The sequence below is a fragment of the Aptenodytes patagonicus genome, chromosome Z (assembly GCF_965638725.1).
Source record: "Aptenodytes patagonicus chromosome Z, bAptPat1.pri.cur, whole genome shotgun sequence".
Lineage (NCBI taxonomy): Eukaryota > Metazoa > Chordata > Aves > Sphenisciformes > Spheniscidae > Aptenodytes > Aptenodytes patagonicus.
The window spans coordinates 13,464,522-13,486,573 of record NC_134982.1 but is presented as its reverse complement, the minus strand read 5'-3'; the positions used below and the strand labels follow the sequence as shown (position 1 = coordinate 13,486,573).

Here is a 22,052-nt window from a genome sequence, read left to right as displayed (position 1 = left end):
ATGTTCCACAACTAAATGACTTTAAAGGGGCACCTTTTTTTGCAAACTAAGCGAGAAATCAGGAGCTGAGTGTGTCAACCTCCCATCTAAAAAGTCCTGCATTAGGGATGAAGTGGCACAGAGAGGTAGAAGCAATCTCAGAGCAGATTTAGTGAAATCAAGACCATTGTTTGATCTGACTGTTGTCATTCTTGGTTTCTCTGTTTTTTTTCCAGAAATATTTGTAGGGTTTTTTTCACAGAGTTGAGATGGTACACTTCTGTGTAAAGAAACATGGGTGTGGGAAGGGCTACGGTGCAATGAGTGCTGAGGCGAGCAGAAAGGAATGGGATATTCCCACTCCAGCAGAAAAAGCAAGATCTTTGCAGTGGGACTACGAACACAGAGACAATGTCCTGATGAATACAGCCAGCACCTTTGTGCATGCAAAACATTTGTCAGCATGGACTAGTTAGCACTGAGGTCAGAGAGAAGAGGTGAAGGAAGGAAAACAGCTACCCTCTCAGAGCCTTATAGAAATAGCGTTTAGGTTTCCAATTTTACTGAGTTTTTAAGTATATTTAGAATTTTTAATCTGTGACTTAAATAGGATATTACACATTTAAGTTATGTAACTGTGTAAATGTTTGGTACGGCAGGGTCACCGTCAGGTGACTAGTTTTCTACTTTTGCAATGTTTTCTAGTTCGACTTGCTCAAGCTGAAAAAAACAACTGTTTCATTATGTCATTATATCTATACCTACACATATATATGTATGTCAATATATGCATATAGGATTCCTTCCAACTTTGGAACTGAACTATACACAGTCATGATAAAAAACTGTGCATTTATGGCTTCTTTAAATCTATACATCCATCCCAGAACTTTCCAGATTTTGAAACTACAGTGAGAGTTCAGATAACTTCCATGATAAAAATGGTTTGTGTGAATAAATTAGTTTATTGATGCCAGTGATCAGCAAATGTTTTATGAGAATGTACAGCCTCGAAACAAAACTTTTGCAAAGGTTTATAGTGCTTTTAAAGTGAATTACAGCAGCTGAAATGACACTAAAAATTTATCAAAGCAAAAGAGTTCTTCTCTCACTTGCATTTGTAATGGCAACATACCATGATTTTAAAAGGGACAGAAACATATTTCTGTTAACTGCTTTGTTTACAACTAGCAGGAAGGTTGCTAACTATTCCAGTTACATTTTTCATAGCATAAAACAAAGGACTGCTCACTGGGAGTCCTGCACTGAACCAAAAAGCTTTCTGCTGCTTGAAGTCCCCTAGGGACAGGAGAGAGCCACATCCAGCCACGCTGCAGTCATGCAGCTACTTCCACACCAGGTACCCTGGAGCTTGAATGCCTCAGTGAAGAGCATTATTGGGAGCACAGGGCTGCAGTCCCTTAATCCTCCCGTCTAGGTGAAACTAATCCTAGCTGATTCTAGCAAATCAACCTTCATGTACGACTGGAGAAGACTCAGTCATCAAATCCTGTGCTGTTGTCAGTAATTGTCTTACATGTCTCAGTCGCAAGTCTGAAAGTACTCTAAAAGCTATAGCATTTCCTCACAGTGTCACAGACCTGATGTCTTAAGGTGCTATAAAAATAAAATACAGGTTTCCATCTGCTTCTATGGAATGACCCAAATATGCATAGAAACTTTTTAATTTCCTTGTGTTGTGGAGGCCTTTTTCAGTAATATCTGACTACAACCTCCCCTTCACACATGTGGTCCATGCCCAGTTTTCCCACCAAAAGTTACCTCTGTTGCTAGCTTTGGATTTCCTAGTATCAGAGTTGGTATTCTGTCTTTTCTGTACTTATTTTTATAAGCAGACTGTTAAATTTTGGAGAGGAAAAAAAATTTGAATGCTGTGAAATTACTTAAAGCAAGATAACCATAAGGTTAGCATGAAATTTTTGGAAATATGTCTTAATTGCTGTATATGGGGACATTGCTGTATAGAGGAACATAAGTACATGTTGTATAGAGTAATATCTTCGTATTTCCCAAGTATTATTATCTATGGATTACTGTTCTTATCTTCCAGATATTTTCCCACACTAGTTATTAGGAAGTGTGAGGCAAGGAAAAGCTTGATTCCTAAACAGTCTGCAAAATAGCCTAACACTTATCCCTGACACCATAGTAACAGTGCTGTTAGGCCCTTTGCTTCCCAGGAGAAGGATAAAAGTCACAGAGATACAGTGACCTACTGTCTGCATATTAATTGCTGTGAATTAATAGCACAGTTAATTTAACGAGAGTTAATAAACAAGTTTCTTCAGTCGTCTTAGTCCTTGGGATTTGTTTGGGCCTAATGCCACTATTTTAATGCCTCTATACCAGTCTAGCTACAACCTTTCAAACTGTAATATTGCAATACCTTTTTTTACACTGGGTTTGCAGCACAGGACCTACCTCAAATTATTGCAAAACTGTGTGGAAGGCAGGCCCCTGGAAACTGGCTTTGTTTAGATTTGCACTAGGGTAATGCAGTGTTTTGGTTCATGTTTCTTTCTGTTAAATGCATGGCAGTTTTTGTAAGTGGAACTGTTAGGAAATAACCCAAATTGTATGTATGGGATGTCTGTGTGTCTTGTCATTACTGTGCTTTGCCTCTTGTGATGAGTGCTGTGTACTAGTTATTTAGAAAACAGAAGATTTTCTCCCTCGTATTATGGCATCATCATTTTTGGTCAAGATTTGTATTAAAACTTCTCAAAAGTTAAATTCAGCATTAAGAGTCACAGGGTTATAGTTTTGCTGATATACTCCAGTTTGTATTCTGCTTAAACAGCCTTCTCAGAAGTACAAAGAAAAGGTCAGCAAAAACACCCTTGCTGTGAATAGCCTGATGCTGCTGAGTTGCCTCTTATCTGTGAGTAATCCAAGAACCATTCATAGCCCTTTAAACCTGCTTCAGGGCCTGCAGGAGCCCTTTCTGAGGCTGACAACTAAATTGAGATTAAGGAAAGTGCTTTCTAATGTGTTGCTTGAGCTATCTGATCCAAAAGAGCTCTGCTTAATACCTTTTCAGCTTGATTAAAGGATGCTCATACCTGACTTAGCCCAGACGTTCAGCAGAACGGACTTTCATAGCTGTTACTGTATTCTGGGATGTGGAGTATGACCAGTGTGTACTCCCCATGCTAGAGGATTTCTACAGCTCATCCCCAGCCTAAATGGATTACTGTTAACTTTTTTTGTGTCTTTGTCTCGCAGGGGTGCAGCGCCAGATTGCCCACTGCATGCGGAAGGGAAGCGGAGCAATCAAAAACTCCTTCTGTGACCCAGCAACGCAGCCAAACGGGCGACAAAAGAAATGTTATGAAAAGGACTGTCCACCCAGGTAACAGATACTGGGAGGGCTCTGGTAATGCTAAATAGCAGCCTTATTCAAAGGAAAATGTTGTTTCTAATACCAGATTAGCATGGCATCTACGGCCTGCCACGGTGAGAGCTCCAAAGCATTTCGGAGCAAGGTGGCAGAAACCTGGTAATGGATTAGGAGTGAGCTGCCCTAAGAAGTTTCCAATGCAAGTTTCTGAGCGGTCTGTGCTGGGAATGGTAGAGATTGCTCTCTCATCTGTATAGATACTCTTTTTGTTCAGTTGAGACGCAGGTATGCCTGAAAACCATATACATTCTTATGTGTTTTAAAAATCCTATTCCTGTCTTAGCTCAAGTGATAATGTATTACTGTGTGTTCTGAAAACTAACTTGCAGAGAAGTTTTTTTAAGCCTTCTGATGCTGTTTTTCATTATTTTTTGATATTCCTTTGTCCTTTTTGTGAGGGAGGATGAGTGGAAATGCCCACTTCTATAATTATTATACCTTCTTCATAACACTTATTATTTGGCATCCTTTTATCATGTCTCTTCTTATTTTTTCCTTTCAGCGCAGTGCAGCATTCTTCATTCTGTGATCATATGTGAATAATTTTTTCCATTCCCATAACATCATTTTAATTCTTCTCCATCTCTGTTGTTTCTGTTCTACCATGTTAGAGAGTAGGGTAAGGAAGACTAACCACAGCAAACATTCCAAGTGACAGCAGAACTGTGGGCTTGTAAAATACAAACAGGTTTGCTGGAAGGGATCAATATTGGTTTTAGTTTCATGCTTTAGGTACTGGAACATTTTGCTTTTGTCTTTCATTGTCTTCGGAAATTGTTTATCATGCTGTTCACAATGGTATACCAGTCTTTCCCTAGTAATTCTAGTTAAATCAGAATCAAATCAAAGTCATTACAATGATTCCCTTAAAGCGTATCGCGTTACATTTGCCAGCAGTGAATTTCATGAAGCTTTAATGTAAAAGATTCTCCATGGCTGTTGGTTTTATTAGTTGTTTCCAAGTATCTTCACAACAGTATATGATGCCTCCTCTGGGAATTACATCTTTGTGCTTACAGCCTCTGTAAATGACTGTTAAAAGTATAAACTACCAGCGTTTCATAATTCTTTGTAGATTGCTAGGAAATCAATTGACAGTAGATCAAACTTATTAATTAGCTGACTAGTTAAGAGCTGAGGCTACCCATATACGTGGTATAAACTGTGCTATTTATTCCAAAGTTCCAAACGAGCTCAATTTATCCCATTTGTTCTAAGTGACTGCATTATTCAGACCTGCTCTTGAAAGTGAGGAGCAGAATTTGTCCCTTGTTGGGCAGATTGTAGAATTATATGACATGTGAACCGAGCTCTTCTGCAGGCTAGGCAGGAAAGCTCTCATATGCTGCCAGCCAGAGTGATGCTTCTCAAGCTCATTCTGCACTGCAGAGGAAAGCACTAGTTATCCTTCTGAGGACAGCAAAATACTGACAAAATGCAGTGCAGGAAACCCATACGTATTTAGTTCTAGAGTCATGTTGTGTATTTATTTTTCTCTTAATAACAGAAGAGTGACTGTAGTAGTTTGACCAAAGGTCTATCTGAGTCCCTGTTCTGACTCCCAGCAGAGTCTACATGCCTAAGGAAGAGTAAAGACAAGACAAGCATAAATTGTATCTCCAGCTTCCAACTAGTTTTATTTCAAGGCATTTCCAGAGGTTTTTATGGCTTCATCAGTAACCTCCAATGGACCCGAGTACTTGTCCAGCCTCCCTCTGCAACCTTGTAAAACTTCTATCATATACAACTTCCTCTGCAAGAAGTTCCACAGCTTTTATGCCTACTGTGTGAAGCATCACTTCATTTTAATTATTCTGAACCTGGCTCTCACTAGTTTCTGTTGGTGGTCCTGAGTTGTTCTGTTGGAAAAGATGGCAGTAAAGAATGAATTCTCATCCACCCTTCCCAAGCCCTTCATTTTGTAGATCTGGTCTCTGTTCCAGGCTGTAGTCCCAGCATGGCATTTAGTTGGTATTTACTTTCCATGGCATATATTAGATGGCCTCTAATCCAGACAGATGGTTACACATCTTCATCTGAAATGCAAGACACCACTTAGTGCAGTTTGGTGGTTTGTTGGTTCTAAAGAAAATCTGAATTTGTAGGAAGGAGTGACTGTCCCATATGGCATGATACAGGATAACTGAGAGTTCATGTGAAGCTGCCGAAGACCAAGTCTTCTGTAGAGAGATGGCTAAATTCTGCGCTAGATTTGAGGACAGTGCTGTTAAACACAACACTGCAGGGGACCTTTGGTTAGTGCTGCAGCCACAGGACTGAAACTGTTAGATGATCTCGCGCTTCCCAACAGTGAAACAGTTTCTTTATCGAGACATCCTATCTAAAACAAGAAGGATGTTCTCTTGCATAGCCCTCCCTCCTATGATCTGCTAAATCCCACTGATGGAAAACATGCTACCATGAAACTAGCTACTAGATCACTAAATCAGAATTAGATAATATATCAAGCAGTAGCTACAGTCAAAGAGTAACATTACTACAATGTTTGTGACTCTCACAAACCAGATCTTATCTCATTAATCCATTTCAGGAAGTTAATTATAAACCATTTCAATGACAGGCTTCTGAGAAGTCCAAGTCTTAACATTCTTGTTTGTTAGCTGATTTGGTCTACATTTGTTTTTCCCACACTTTCTACTAAAAGAATCCGGAGCAAAACAAATAAAATACTTAAAAAGTTGCAATACATGTATGCTGCATGTTGACTCAGAACAAAATAAAGATGGCTGAACAGCTGAGAGTTAAAAAGTCATACAACTGCTCATGTAAAACTTGAGTGATCTTGCTTAGCAGGAGTGCAATGAGACTGTAGCATAAATGCATGCTTTTTTCCACATTATGCTATGGAATATGGTTTCTAGTTATATGTTTCTTTGGTAGGCAGGTATTTAGCTCCACAGGTGTTAATGATAAAAATCAATAGATACTACTTGAAGAAAAAGAGTGAGATTTTAACTACTTATAGTGTTGTGAATAAAAGTTTTGCTCTCCCCTGTAAAGAAAATTGCCTGGAGCCTTTTTAACCTGACTACCCACTTGAACAGAATAACCATAAATAGATTATTTTACAAGTACTTGGGATCTTCTGCTTTTTATCTGCTGTTACTGTATTGTCCTGCTTCCAGACTGCTTTGTAGACTCCAACAGCATAATAAGAATAGGAAATCTTGTTTCTATTATAATACACAGAGTGAAAATCAGTGCCCTGTTGGTATCTGCTGTGCCTGATGCTATACAAATACATCGTGAAAGAAGACAGTCTTTCTTTAGGTGTGACACAATATGGTGGGAGGGAACATTCAGTCCTATAGGCATGAATATAGCAAACTTTGGTTCTAAAATCCCGTGCTACTACTTTTTCAGCAGGATCCACACCTCATTCAGCACACATCATCTAGGTATAGATGAGGATTGTATAATGGACAAGGCTGTTGGGCCCCACCTTAATTGTTATAGACCTTGGAAACTCAGTGTGGGAGGAAAAGTGATAGGTCTCATTTAAGGCAGCTGAATGCCACCTGAGACAACCAGATTTTCTCCCCACCTCTGTCCCAGGCTGGATTGCAGAAAAGCTGAGCACTCACAGCTGCAGCTGAGAACTAACTGAGGTTATGCTTTCCCCATACAGACTGCTCTCTATTTTGACAGCCTTAGGAAAATCAGTGCTCACACAAATTAATTACCCAAATCATACATTTTGCTTGTTTGTTTGTTACCACAGTCTTTCCATGCCATGCCTGCCTGTGGAGATAAGACAGTCTTGTCACTTTGCAGGGACCAGGTGATTCATTAATATTTAAGAACCACTCAGTTGCTGTAGTTGTAAATGCCATCAGAAACCAGAGGTAGGAACAAGTATTGGACGGTGACTCCCATCAGGCTTCAGTTTCCACCAACTTGTCCCAGTCTCTCACCACAATCAACACAGCTACCTACTAGTTTTCTTCCCCATATCCTTTTCTTTGCCAACCATCTCTCTGTATGTGTGATCTAAAGAAAGCCTTGTTTATAACCTGCCCAAAGCTAAGTCTGTCTGGCAGTGCCCTCCACTCTTTAGCTTGCAGCTGGGAGGTCCAACAGCTTGGTCATTTCAGTTGCATGTTTGGATCTCAGATTGCTGTGTCAACTCTGGATGTGTGCTCAGCAGTCACCTCCAGTTTTGGTTATGGCTCTGCAGTGTGAGGAGACAGCAGAAGCTCCAAGTTAAATAGAGTTTGGCAAAGGGTGCTGCTCCCTTCTGTGTGGTCCAGGACCTGCTTTGGGGCATCCTGTACCAGAACAGACAAATGGATGGCAGATACTCTGCTGTCCTTGCTTGGCCTTTCTTCCCCTGTGGCTGGGACGCCGCAGTTCGGAAGTCCTCAGTGGGGACCATAAAGAGGCAAGAGTGCATGTGCTTCCATGTTAATTTTCTCATGCATGAGTGTTTAAGGCACATGCATGTACCTTAGAATGGAAATAGGAAAATGCACCATCAAAAACTTCGGCTACTGATACGAATAAACTTTCAGTCAGAGCAAGTTTTCTGAATTGTGTGATAAACACGGTGCCGGGCAATTAACGACTTGGCTCACCTGTACTATCTGTTACCTGCACTGAATGAGGAAGAACGCTATAGAAAAAGTTACGTGACTAAATGTAATTTAAGATTGACCATGAAGGTGCAATAGGATAAAATCTTAATTCTGGGATTTCCTAACTTGGAGCACCTTACTTTTTTCCATGACTTTTTAAAAATGTTTTGCATGCAATAGCTAATCACGCACCATTACTGCTGATCAAGACAGGTTCTGTAGTAAGTTCTCATAATTTATTGCTAGGAGTTAGGTATTTAAACCTGCAAACTACTGGTTTAAAAACTCAGAGCCATTTGAAAACAGTGAGGGAAGAGATGTCAGCTTAGCATGTCTGTAGCTTGAAGTATGTGATCTGGTTCCATTAAAATTAATAGGGCAATTCACATACTTCAAGTTGCATTTGTGCTGAAGTGTCAGCAATTTATAAGATACTAGAGATGATAAAATTGTAAAGATGATGCAAGAGATTAAAACAACCCTGAAATGTCTTGATTCAGGTTGCGATATATTTTTCTCTTTTTTTATTGCTGTGTTCCACTGAGGTGCACTTGCTTTTTCTCTTTAACCACTTGTTAGTTTTCCATTGTTGTTTGCAGAAGCCTGGAAGAGCAAGAAACAATCCAAAGAAAGGCAGGAGAAGGAGAAAAATAATTTATTCTTTTAGTACAACAATGTGCAGAGGCCTTGCACAGGGCTGTAGTGGCAATGGGCTGCATTCTAGAGCATGTATCAAAACAGTCTGTGCTCCAAAGAGCTTCTAGGGTAATTTAAAAGGAAATGTGGTATGTATACATAACTAAAGAGAGGAAGGTAGGTGTAGGTGCCCCAGAGAAGACCAGATAGTTGCACAAATGAGCTGTGTGCATAGCTTGATTGCTCTTTTTTTTTTTTTTTTTAAATGATTAGGAATAGATATCAGGGCCTTCCACATCAGTGACAACTCATTTGCAACTGAAGAATAAATTAATCAGGAAACAGAGAAGGAACATGGAAACTACAGAGGAAAGGGGAGGGGTATTGTCAGCAAACTGAAGAAGCCAGAAATGCAGTAAGATGGGAGACAAAGCAAGGGGCAAAAACTTAAAAAACTGGACATTGAACTTTGATGTATTTATCAGAATGGGATTATTTTGCTCCAAGATCATTGACCTTAAAAGGAAAAAAATATAATAGAATGGTATTGGTTGTAAGCCAAAACCAATTTTTTCCACCTAGAAGGGTGTTTTCTAAATATATCCCTGTAAGGCTTTGTCACGACCTACTTCAAAACTCAGGAACAAGTATTATTGTCTAGGAGCTTTTGTGGGTTGGAGTTCACAGCTGGGCCATATTTTTTATACAGCAGCTTGGAGCTATGTTCCTGCCAAGGGCACACTAAACTGGAAGGAAAAAGACGTCTGGTTTTTTTTTTTTTTTTTGAAAAAAGTATAAAGGTAAATCTTTAGGCAAATGTGACAGTTGATGCCAGTGCTTCTCAAATAGTAGAAACCCAGAAGTTTTTCCCCTCCTTTCTTATCATGGAAGGCAGGTATGCAGATATTTGATCCACTGTGGGTCAGCATGAGAAGAAATAGGTGGATGAAGCTGGAGAAAGGCTAAGGTAAACCAAATATAAAGGGGACGGCTCCTGTCAATAAGGTGTTTTGCAGTGGAAAATACTGCACTAGCGGAAACATTTATCTTTCATTTGGTGGAACATTGCATAGCACGCTACGGAAGACCATCTTTAATCAGGAGAGAGACACATAAGGGGCTCGTTTTTACTTCATGAAGGAACAAAGTACAGAAAAGTCCAGCCTAGTGCAGGCCCAGAGACTAGGCCCAGAGGTACAGCACTGCAGGGCACTGGTCCCACGTGGGTGCACACAGCATAGCTCTGACTAGCCTGTTTTTGGGGGTTGTGTGCCTTGCTGCTTCCCCTTCTGGAGGTCACGCAGGGCTAGTTTGAGCGCTTGTGCAGTACTGGCTGCATAGACATGTGTGAGGGGACCTTCTCCACCTCTGTGCTGTCATTACAGACTCTCCGGTGATTCTCATTTGTTAACTCTTTCTGTACTGACGTAGCAATAAGCAGACAAACAATAGGATAAATAGATTACTAAACTTGCTAGCAGTTTTTCAAATTTGGATTTGAAAGACGATCTACTCAGTGGATTCTCTCACATTGTAGAAACATAATACTTGGAGCCTACTGCTGTCTGGGAATCAGCATCTTTCCGTGACTGGCTGGTGCTGGAGCACAGGGCAGATGGGAAAACTTGAGTGATCTGGACTTAATATGAAAAGCATATATCTGAACCCAGAATTTAAATTACTGGTTCTTTTTCTTGTAGTCTCTGACCTTTTCCTTAATGTGCTTGTGATGGATTGTTTTCTGATGGTTCTTACCCCCCTGGTTTTCAGATGGTGGGCAGGAGAATGGCAGAAATGTTCAACCACGTGTGGCCCAACAGGCCAGAAGAAGCGAACTGTTCTTTGCATCCAGACGGTGGGATCTGATGAGCAGGCGCTGGCTGTCACAGAGTGCCAGCACCTGCTTAAACCAAAGACCCAACTGTCATGCAACAGAGATGTCTTGTGCCCGTCTGACTGGACAGTGAGCAACTGGACTGAGGTAAATTCATGCCAACTAATATTGAACATTTTTTTCAAAATTACTTATTACAGTCAGCAGAGAGGACCAATGACCTGCTTTTTTCCCTTTTTTAAATTTGTTTTTTTATTAACATGTCTTCACAAATCCTTTGTGCAGAAGAAGAAAAGCTGCCCTGCTTGCTAAAGACCTAAGCAGGTGTTGCGTGTTAACTGTTTCTAGGGGTTTGGCTTGCTGAGCTTTTGGGACTGTAGAACAGAGTGTGCTTGCGTGCTAAAAATCTGAGTAATACTCATTACTGCTGTGGACCAGATGGGGGGAGGCTCTGTGTCATGTCTGTAGGCCTACAAAGACGCATTTTTACATTCTTTACATTCATATCTCTTGCATTCATAACTCTGCTGTTTTTGCCACAGCATGCAAGCTTTTTACTTCTAGTATTAATCGGAAGCCCTAACAAACACTAGAATAACTGTGTATCCTTCAAGAGTTAATTAAATATTGTGCAGTTGTTTCACTGGCAGCTGATGAACTGCAGAATGTGAGGTCATCAAAATGATGACTGCAGTATACTAAATTTGTTTAAATATACTGCAACATATTCTGCAATGTTTGTTAGTATTAGTAGGGAGCACTCATTTGATGTGCTTTGTCATAGGCTTTAATCTGTGGAAGGACCTCACACTTCTTAGCTTTCTTTAGATTAGGATGCTGGTATCTATAGGTTTTTCACAACTTGAAGGCAAGGACAGTTCAGGGTCCCCAACATGTGGAGCAGTCTACTTCTCCATGAAAACTGAAAATGCACTAAGATATTTCTTCTGGAGTGGGGAGAAGTAGGTTCTGAGTCATGTGACGTTTTAAAATTATTTTATTCTGATTCTGTTGTAGTGCAACTTGCATATGGTTCACCTCACAAGTAGGCAGTTTAGCTATCAGTGTAGCTGACAATCATGACAACATATGCACAACAAATATTTTCCATTTCAGGTGTCAATAAAAATGAAGTTTACTAAGTTTTTCAAAATTTCCAAGATCAATGATCTGGATGCAGGAGTTGAATGCACCGTTAGCAAGTTTGTTGATGATACCAAACTGGGAGGTGCTCTTGACTCTCTTGAGGGACAAGAGGCCTTGCAGAGGGATCTAGATAGACTGGAGCATTGAGCAATGATTAATGGGATGAAACTTAACAAGAACAAACACCTGATTCTGCACCTGGGATGGAGTAATGCTGGGCACGAGTATAGATTGGGAGAGGAGTGGCTGGAGAGCAGCCCTGCAGAAAGGGATCTGGGGGTGCTGGTCGACAGCAGGCTCAATGTGAGTCAGCAGTGTGCCCTGGCAGTCAGGAGGGCAAACTGCATCCTGGGGCGCATCAAGCGCAGCATAACCAGCTGGTCAAAAGAGGTGATTGTCCCGCTGTGTTCAGCGTTGATGCGGCCTCACCTTGAGTGCTGTGTGCAGTTCTGGGCCCCACAATTTAAGAAGGATGTGAAGGTCCTTGAATGCCTCCAGAGGAGGGCAACAAAGCTGGTGAAAGGGCTGGAAGGCATGTCCTGTGAGGAGCGGCTGAGGACTGTGGGCTTGTCTAGTTTGGAGAAAAGGAGGCTGAGGGGAGACCTCATTGCTCTCTACAGCCTCCTGAGGAGGGGATGTGGAGAGAGAGGTGCTGAGCTCTTCTCCCTGGTACCCAGGGGAGGTTTAGACTGGACATTTGGAAGCATTTCTTTACCGAGAGGGTGGTCAAACACTGGAACAGGCTTCCTAGAGAGGTGGTTGATGCCCCAAGGCTGTCAGTGCTTAAGAGGCATTTGGACAATGCCCTTAATAACATGCTTTAACTTGGTCAGCCCTGTAGTGGTCAGGCAGTTGGACTAGATGATTGTTGTAGGTCCCTTCCAACTGAAAATATTCTATTCTGTTCTATTTCCTTTTTGAAAACTTCTCTCCCTTCTTTCTTCTAACTTTTTTTTACCAAACTCACTATTGTGTTTGAGAGCAGATTCAGATAATAAACTAATAGAATTTTGTAACAGTATTAATTCAGTTTATGCTGCTCACAAACCATCATCACTGAATGTTGATTGTTTTTGTGAATTGAGTAGCCACCATGTTTTAACTGCCTGTGAAAAAATAGACTGGGATTACATGGCTAGCAGTACGATTATATAGAAATGGCATGCTGTTACAGAATACAGCCAGTGCTCGTGTGTCATTGGATTAGATTATATTTGCGAGTTACTGACAAAAATAAATTTCTACACCTGTCAAAATTGGGGAGGGAGCGTAGGACAGACTATTTCTCCTGCACAAATGACAGGATTGTCAGGAGACTTGTCCATTCTGAAATCTCTTTTTAGTACATGGCTGTAATCTAAAACAGAGATTTTCAAAGCTAATTCTGGGAGACAGCCACTACTGCAAAAAGTTAATGAGTTTGGACGTTCCTTTCAACTCACATGAATGCTAGTCTAAATCATCCAAGTGGCAAAGTCTGAGAAAATAAGTGTGTTGTATTTCTGTGTTAGCAACAACATAGTGTTAGGAGTTGCTATCTTCCTCAGTAAGCAAAATCCTTTACTGACTAACTTCAGAGGTCAAATTGCAGCTGATGTAAACTTGCATAGCTCTGAGTACTTTACATGTGCTATACAGCTGGAAGTGCAAGGAGGACAGACAGAATAGCTAATGAATTTACCTACTCTGAGGTTGCTCTGCTTTCCTCCCTGCTTCTGTTGCTGCAGAGCTGATGGTATTTCACAGGTGTTAACAACAGAAAGAGCCCCAGTAACACAAGGTCACTGATGTTTCTACTGCCCCATGACCTAGACTAGTTCTAAAAAGGGTTAGATATTCCAGTAGTTTTAAAGTGCTGGTAATAGGAGTGTTCATCACTTCATGGTGAACACCTGGTTTAAGCCAGCTGAATTAGGTCAGGCTCCCTTGTAACCTAGGAAGACTTCTTCCAGTAGGTTTTATGTAATATCTCCATTCATACCCAAGCAGTCATCCAGCCTTAGTACCTCAAACCAGACAAGTGTGTTGAAATTTCAGAAAGTCCTCAGTGGAGGGACAGCTGCTGAAGGCATGGCTGTGCCTGTGGGCCTGAGGATGAAAAACATCACAGAAAAACTCGGTCTCCTTAGCTTCCAGCAGCCTTTATACACAACAGTGCTTCCATTTAAATAGAAGCCAGATAGGTTAATTATTTTCAGTAGTCTGTGATTTAGGAGAGACATGCTAGCAGCCCTGGCAACGTGTGGTGGTTGCACTAAGACTGAATGAAAAATCCATTTCATAAAGTCGACAAAGATCTGTGAGCTGCATGGATGATCACAGTGGGTTTGTGGCACTGTGAGTAGCCAGCACTGAGCCAGTCAGATATGTTTTTGATGACAGGTTTTTAGTCTGTTTTTTATAACCCTGGTAGAAAAGGTATTGGCTAAACAACTTTTGTGATTCACTGAAGAAATCAAATTCGAGCATATTACTTTCATATTTTGTCTTTATTGTGCAGTCTTTTTTTCACTGCTGTTTCCCCAAGGTGACATTTACTGTTCTAAAAACTTGGAAAGAGCTCCATGATAGCAGAACATCACTAGAATGGAGGGCTTGTTCCTTAGGAAAAGCTTTGTTACTGATCATTTATAATGATCCTTCTTTATTATAAACAGGTGCCATTTGATACTTATTTTTATTGATATGTGCAGCAGAATTAAGAGGGGAGATATATTAATTCTGTTTTTTTTGCAGTGCACAGTTACTTGTGGTGGTGGAATAAGGACTCGTAATGTCACTTGTGCCAAAAATAATGATGAGCCATGTGATACTTCCAAGAGACCAAACTCTAAGGCCCTGTGTGGTCTCCAACAATGTCCTTCTGCTGGAAGATTTCTGATACCCCCCCTGGCACCCAGAAGAGGAAAGATCATAATCAGAAAAACAAGTACTAATCCCGAATGGAGTCCTCCTCGCAGAATACCCATACCAAACCCAAGGTCCCATACAACAACAAAAATACCTAAGCCTGAAAGTGTAACTCCCTGTTTGCCTACATCCTCTGGTTTGGGTAATGTCTCAGAAAAAGAAGGAACAGCCAACAAAACATTACAAAATAATTTTTCTGGACCAAGTGATGTTTACAATTACCCGGTTGTTTCTACTGAAAATAGTTCACACCAAAATACTACTTCATGGCCTTTTCATAACAGCTTAAGTACTGAAATTATAAGACATGCTGAAAATAATTCTGAAAGGGAGGCAGTTTCTACTGTAGAAAGTGAGGTGCTAAGAAGTGAGGGCACTCCTGTCTCCTCTTTTACCAGTAGTCCAGAAATAACTTCCAGCTATGATTACTTAACCGAAGAATCTGACGACATTGATGGGTCAGTTGGAGGCAGTGAGAAACCAGCTGATCTCCTTTACAGCACAGAACTCAATCCTGAAATCAGAACCAGGAGCACAACCCTAGATACTGGCTCTCCTGTCCTTCAAAATGAGAGTGTGACTTCTCAGCCCACCCCTGCATCTCATCACCGAGAACCTTCTACGCTCCTTCCTGTTAGCACAACAGCACAAGGACTGGCATTTCCAACAGCAGCAAACTATACCAGTCTGCAAGTTGATGTGCCTGTTGTAGAAGTAACTACCCAAGAAACATCTGTTACAGTAATGCCCACAGTGTTTGGTCATGTACCGAGAGACCCGGCTGACAACAGAAGAGAAATGAAGCTACTCGACACCATAACCTCCAACACACAATCGTCAGCTCTCGAGCATGTTCTCAGGAACCAAAGTGCAACATCTGAGGGGGTTTTGACAAATGTCACACCAAACAGCCACCTAATAACATCCAACAATTTGCCTGGTGATACCTACTGGATCGTAGGCAACTGGAGTGAGGTAAGTTACTTTTAACTCGTAAGGAGTGGAGAGTGTGAACAGCTGCCTGAACCACTGTTGAGGAAATAAAGCTTCTTAGTTTGTTGCAATTATCTCAAATGAGTATCATACATTCAGATGAAATACTTGTCACACAAAAAAATCAGTAACTTGGAGTATCTAATGCTTACATAGAATGTGTCTGTATTTATGGATTCTGCAAAACTATGCATAACTCTTCCAGGGATATGACATTCAGGTTTGACTATTATCAGAAATACCTCAAGAGTTTTGTTTTAGGGCACAGCAAAAAATTAAGCTATTAGATGAATCCTGGAGACACCAAATGACTATGCTTGTATTTCCAAATACATAACACAAGTTAGCTGTACATGTGCTATTATGTTCTAACCTTCACTTACATATCATTTCTCTCTAAATTATGTGTGTTTCCGAACTTAGGAAACATGACCAGGGTCATGTAGGTAAGCTAGCTTTATTACTGTATAAAGTGCATTAATAACATGGATACTTAAACATATTTTTAGTTGGCTATTAACATAACATGTTTTTGTAGTGCCTTTCTATCTCATCCCATTATTGGTGTTTGTATCCACCATTAAGCAAATATGTCCAAACTCAGAGCAGCATTCTGCCTGGTAAAACCAGTTTGAGTCTACAAAGCAAAGATAAGAATATTAGTCCAAAGTTAAACTGGTATATCCAGGGTTCATAATTTGTCCAGCACATGTCCATGGGGAGACGTTGTAACATGGAGTTCTGCACCTTTTTTTGAAGTTTAGGTGATCGTATATTGGAACTGGGTTGTAGTAGTGGTAAAGTAAAAGCATTTTGTCTGGTTGGCATAGAAGTTAGAATCGTCAGTGGTTGTGGTTGTACAGTATCTTTGGATACAGCAGCTGATAATAGTGTTATACTATGTCTTGTTTGAATGTAGAAATGAACAGTTTATTTTATCTGCATTAATGGCTGTGCCAAAATGAACTTTTTAATTTCTAATGGTAATGAAATTCAATCAAAACAGGTGTTAACATCTTGTAATACTCACTTTCAATAGCTCTGTCTTTCTGTTTGAGTAAATGAAACAAGTACAGGGAGTTTGAAAACTCTTTTGAGGTGTAAAGCATCTCAAAGATACTTGGTCTTGAAGATGACAAGATGACTTGTCCCAGTTTTCCCTGATCCTTGGTCATTACTCAATGTTTATAATACTTGGGTAATTTCTTCTGTGCAGGAGTAATATAGATTGCAGTTTTCTATGGCCTCAGAAAAGTGCTTACTATTTTTTGTATATTGCTATTGACTTTCTTTTACCAATACCTAGCACGAGGCTTTTTGACAGCTAGGTTTCTGTGCTGTTAGATTGCTGTGGCCTGAGATAGTAATTTCTGTGGGGTCAGGGCTGGTGAGGGGGCAACCACCTAATTCTAGCAACTATAATAAGAGAATATAGAATGAACTTCTATTTAAAATCCTTCCCACTGTAAAATTCTATTTTTATGTAAACAGAGTTCTTTTTATGCTAATGGATTTTATATTCTTCAAATCATGATACCTAAAGTGAGAGATTTTGGTATCTGAACAAGTTACCTCATTTCTCTGATGGCCTTTTTTAACCAAGCTAATCAGTACAGCCAAAGGTCCAGACCTGGAAACCTCTTTGCACTGATCTGCCTCTGTGTCTCAGTATTGATGGAGAAGGCTATCAAAGGTCTGTTTCTCTGTACCTGTCTGCTCTCGGGTCTGCCTGGAATAATGCAAATTAATGGAAATGCAGAAAAGCAGGGCTAAAAAGGACAGCAAGAGATGACTTAGTGTATCCCACGGCAGTGGAGGCACAGCTAGGCCACCGAGATCCTGTTGGTGCCCTCTGTCTGGATGCAGCCAGTGGGTAACACCTCTGCTCTGTCACCACCACATCAGCAGTTGTTCAGGACATGCACTCCTGATGGCAGTCTGAAGTTTCATCTTGTGCCTTCCCATGGCCAGGTAAGAATGGCTTTAGCTTCCCATGTTCAAGTGGAACAAGTGAAGCATTTCCTTCTGCACATGCCCAAAGACCTTCATTTACATCTGCTTGGGTGAAAGAGCCTGCAAGAGAAAGTCCAGGCAAAGGTTGTGCTTCCAAGCCCAGCACATCCTGAACAGAAGTCTATAGTACAGAAATGCTGCAGTCTGTCCTAGTCATTCATTACCTGCATTAGAAATATTTTCCTTATACATAACCAACATTTTCTGCACTGAAAACGAAAATTCTATTTTTTATATGCAGACCATGGAAGATAATTGTCTTTTTAATAACTGGTTTTGGGTCTGTTTTCTAAACAAAACAATCTGGTTCTTTTCATATTTTCCTTGTGTTTTCTAAATATCTGGTGACTTTGTTGTTTTCCTATGGACTTGCTCAGTTTCATCATATATTCCTTCATCAGTGATGTTCATTATGGCCCCAGCTGACACCTGGCAAATAAAATGGAATAATTACTATCATTTTATGTATGACCCTCTTTGTGAATGTTGAGATGAGATTTGTCTTGTTTTGTAACTGTCCCACTTTGATTTATTCAATTTGTGGTCCATTGTAAACCCCGGATCCCTTAATACAGTGTTTCTAGATCAGCAGATGTTCTCAGTTTTGTTTGGGGTGTGTATATATCTGTGTGCATGCGTGTGTGTGTATATATATGTATATATACATGTATAAAAATTTCTCCTTAAATGTAGGATTTTGCATATGTTTTTGAATTTCAGGTTACTGTTTTCTTACAATTTTTCAACTTGGTGAGATGTTTTTCAATTCACATTGTGTCCTCCAACATTCCTGCCAACTCTCCCAACTTGGCGTCATGTGCAAATGTTATAAGTGCATGCTGTCTTTCATCATTCAGTTAGTTAATGAACATACTGAAGAGAGCTTGGCTATAGACAGAGCCCTGCAGGACCATATTTGAAATGTCTTTTCGTTTTCACACTGAATCACTGAGGACTACTTTATTACAGTTTTTCAGTTAGCTGTGCACCAATCTTGTAATTATCTCACCTAGACCATATTTCCATCATTTGCTAGAAGAATGGTCTATGAGATGATGTCAAAGTGCATCACATCAGCTGGCTCTCTATTTTCATTAAGCCAGGCACGCCTGTCAGAGAAGGGTCATAGAATCATAGAATGGTTTGGGTTGGAAGGGACCTCTAAAGGTCATCTAGTCCAACCCCCCTGCAATGAGCAGGGACATCTTCAACTAGATCAGGTTGCTCAGAGACCTGATATTAGATTGACTTCAATAATTTGTTCTAGATAGGTCCATGTAGGCTGTTTTATTGCTTTATCATCTTTGTTAGTATTTACCATTTTGATCTTGATTTTTTAATAATTTGCTTTTGTATCTTCTTGTGAAGTAAAGTTAGGTCAAGTGTTCTATTAGTCCACAGATCTGCCTTTTTCTTTTCCTAAAGATAAATTGAAAGATGTTCCTCTCTAATCCTCTGGGACTTTCCCAATCTATTTTAAAAAATAATTTGCAACAGTTCAAAGATTATTCAAGAACACCTGAATGAATACTGATGTAAGGTCAATACATTTGGTTTCACAGAACTGATGAAATCAATTTAAGGATACTTAATGCATCTAACTTACTTTACTATTCTTTAGTGTTTTAGTAATCTTTTGCTATTCTCATTCAAGCTATTGTTTCTTGTTAAAATTAACTTTATGTGAAGCCTGGCACATTTAACTTTTTTTTTCAAGTTTGAAGAAGAAAAGGTGGTGAAAAAGAGAATTTGTGGAATCTCTGTCCTTGGATATATTCTGAAACCATCTGGACATGGTCCTGGGCAACTGGCTCTAGGTGGCCCTGCTTGAGCAGGGGGGTTGGACAAGATGACATCCAGAGGTCCTTTCCAACCTCAACCATTCTGTGATTCTGTAAATACGTCAGCTATTATCTTTCTCATAAAATAAAAGTTTTGTATTTCCTCTCCACACCTTGATTCTAACATTCACAGAACCTTTTCTTATTGTTCATTACTGTTAATTCATTTTTAGTCTACAATTGCCTGACTTTATTTTTGCCTTTTTTATTTACCTGGCCTTAGTAAAACTTTGTGCCTGTTTTTAGAGGACATCTTTCCAAGGCATTGATACCTCAAGACCGTTGCATCTACCTAGTTGAATCTCTTGCTCTACTCTCTATCGTTCTCTTTTACTGACTGCCAATATTCTGACATTTCTTTGCTCCTTAGGATGCGTCTATACTCGTAAATAAATATTGCCCAAGAATAGTGATAGTCACTGAGATGGATTGGTGTGACATGTCCCATAACGCTGTTGACACTTACCTCCCAAGGGAGAGCACTAATTAGAGTAGGGCAAAACAGTGCCCACTGACACTGGTGTCTCTGTCTGTAACTTTTAACTTCTTTCCCACTATTTCCCAGGTCGTTCTGGGCTGTCTCTTTTCCCTTTCTAAGAGCTTTATGGGGACCAAAGATACCCTTTACCACCAGTTCTGCTCATTCTGCACCTCTGTTATTGGTCATGAAAAGTCACCTGCACTTCCTTCCTCTGTAATAGACATCTACTGTGACAAGAGGAAGTCTTGGTTCCTGAATGACAAAAGGGAAAAGCAATAAGTCTTCCTGAACTTCAGAGCAATTGGTCTCATTTATGTAACATGAAACAGTAGTCAAGAAAGCTAAAGCTTTCTCCCAGTACTATTTACAGCATCATGCCTTTCTCTCTTGGCTCTGTACCTGAAAACAACAATTTTTGAAAGAATCCTGCTGTGTTTCACCTCCCTCAGACCAGAACATAAAGCTTTGTAAGTATGATCTGCCCAGCATCATCCCTGGAGCTATCTTTGGTCTTCTCATGAATCATCCCTTCAATCTCATGAAGCATCCCTTCAATAAAGTCTTGGTGTTGTCAGACTGGTATAGCAGGGCTGGGGGGAGCCATCAAACAGTCAGCCACCAAGACAAGGACAGTCCATCCTCTTGAACAGACACGTTGTCTTGGACAGATATGTGACTACGTAAAACTGAACAGTGGTATGCAGTCCCATTTAACAGGATCTTTGGGCCTCTTGGACAGATGTCCCACGAATCTCGGAAGCTAGAGATGGCATGTTGCAGAGGCCTGGCAGATTCACACTCTTTATAATGTGCAATTTTTCAAAAATTCTTTGTTGTGACCATTAACCATTTTTCCATTTCTCTGATTGAATCTGGTAACAGCTCCATGTCTTCAATGGGTTTTTTTCCCTGTCTTAGCTTCAGCTTAGCTTTCCTTATCTTTCCAAAGACATTTACTCAGCTTTCCCTGTTTTACTCTCCCACTTCCGTGTAGGGAGTTCAAACCACACAATAGCAGTTGCTCTCTTCATCATTTTGCTGACTTAATCCAAGATTATTTATGCTGTTTCTCATGCCAGCTACAGGCTGCTTGGCGTGTGTTGGATTTGACTCTATGCATGTAGTTCACTGTCCCTCCCTTTTTAAGGGAGAAAAAGGTAAATGGGTGTCTCCAGCCACTTTTCACCTCTTCCTGCTTCAGAATACAATGATAGTGATTTTTTTGGTGAAGAGTGTGCACTCTTGGGATCTGGACTGGCATGATCAGTTCTCTTACCTCAGACACTAAAATCCTCCCAAATGTTGGAAAAACTTAGTCACTCTTGGAATTCAGAATTTCAAAAATCCTTTTCCTGCACAGTTTTCCCAAGTCTCTCACATATTTTATTTCAGATTTTCAGCATCATGCACTCAGTTTGCTGAATATCTCATCAGCACTATTAGGGATAGAGAGGGAACAGTGCTTAAGATTGGATGCAATGACACAGAAGGAAACAGTGGAACACCTGGTACAGATTCAGAATGTCTCAGTAAGCAGGAGTCTGCCAAAGAAGAGCAGTGCATAGTATAAATCAGAATTGCTATTTTCTTAACAAAGCAACAAAAACACCTCCTTCAGAACCTTAAGTAAGACTTAGGTGAACTTGAAATCTTCTTTTGAGTATCTCAGATAAACCAGGTCATCTAAAATAGCTCTAGATATTTATATTTAGGTTCCTGGATTGTTTCCAGAATGACTTACTAACGTTGAGTTTGCCCCTGGGCTTTCCTCTCACCCTTGTGCAGTGCTCTACCACCTGTGGAATGGGGGCTTTCTGGAGACACGTGGAGTGCAGCAGCAGGAACACATCCCACTGTCAGCACATGAAAAAGCCTGATCCTGCAAGAAAATGTTATCTCCGCCCATGTGCTAGCTGGAAAACAGGAAATTGGAGCAAGGTAACTTCATTCAGAGCTGTGTGTGAACAGCAAGCTTGCTAACTTCAAACAGTAGGGAGTTCTAAATACTTCATTTTAAAAATAATTATTTACTCAGTGAATGCATACATGATTCCCAGTTGACGATTCAGCACTAATTTACTAATTTCCTGACTAAGTTATTTATGGAAACGCATCTGCCATGAGTTCTGTTCTTCCTGTGTGGGGGTCATACTCATTAACTTTTGCATCTAGAGCTAAAGCAGGGCTCACTATGCATTTTCTG

General features: G+C 40.3%; 1 protein-coding gene across 1 annotated transcript in view; it reads left to right on the top strand.

Annotated features, from left to right (window-relative positions):
* The window catches only part of ADAMTS12 (ADAM metallopeptidase with thrombospondin type 1 motif 12), a 171,318-nt gene that overhangs the window by 140,002 nt on the left and 9,264 nt on the right, over window positions 1-22,052 (top strand). Inside the window, exons 17-20 of the mRNA XM_076362753.1 lie at window positions 3,226-3,352; window positions 10,402-10,612; window positions 14,348-15,496; window positions 21,635-21,787. Of these exons, the coding sequence (XP_076218868.1) occupies window positions 3,226-3,352; window positions 10,402-10,612; window positions 14,348-15,496; window positions 21,635-21,787 (1,640 nt within the window). The remainder of the gene's footprint in view (window positions 1-3,225; window positions 3,353-10,401; window positions 10,613-14,347; window positions 15,497-21,634; window positions 21,788-22,052) is intronic.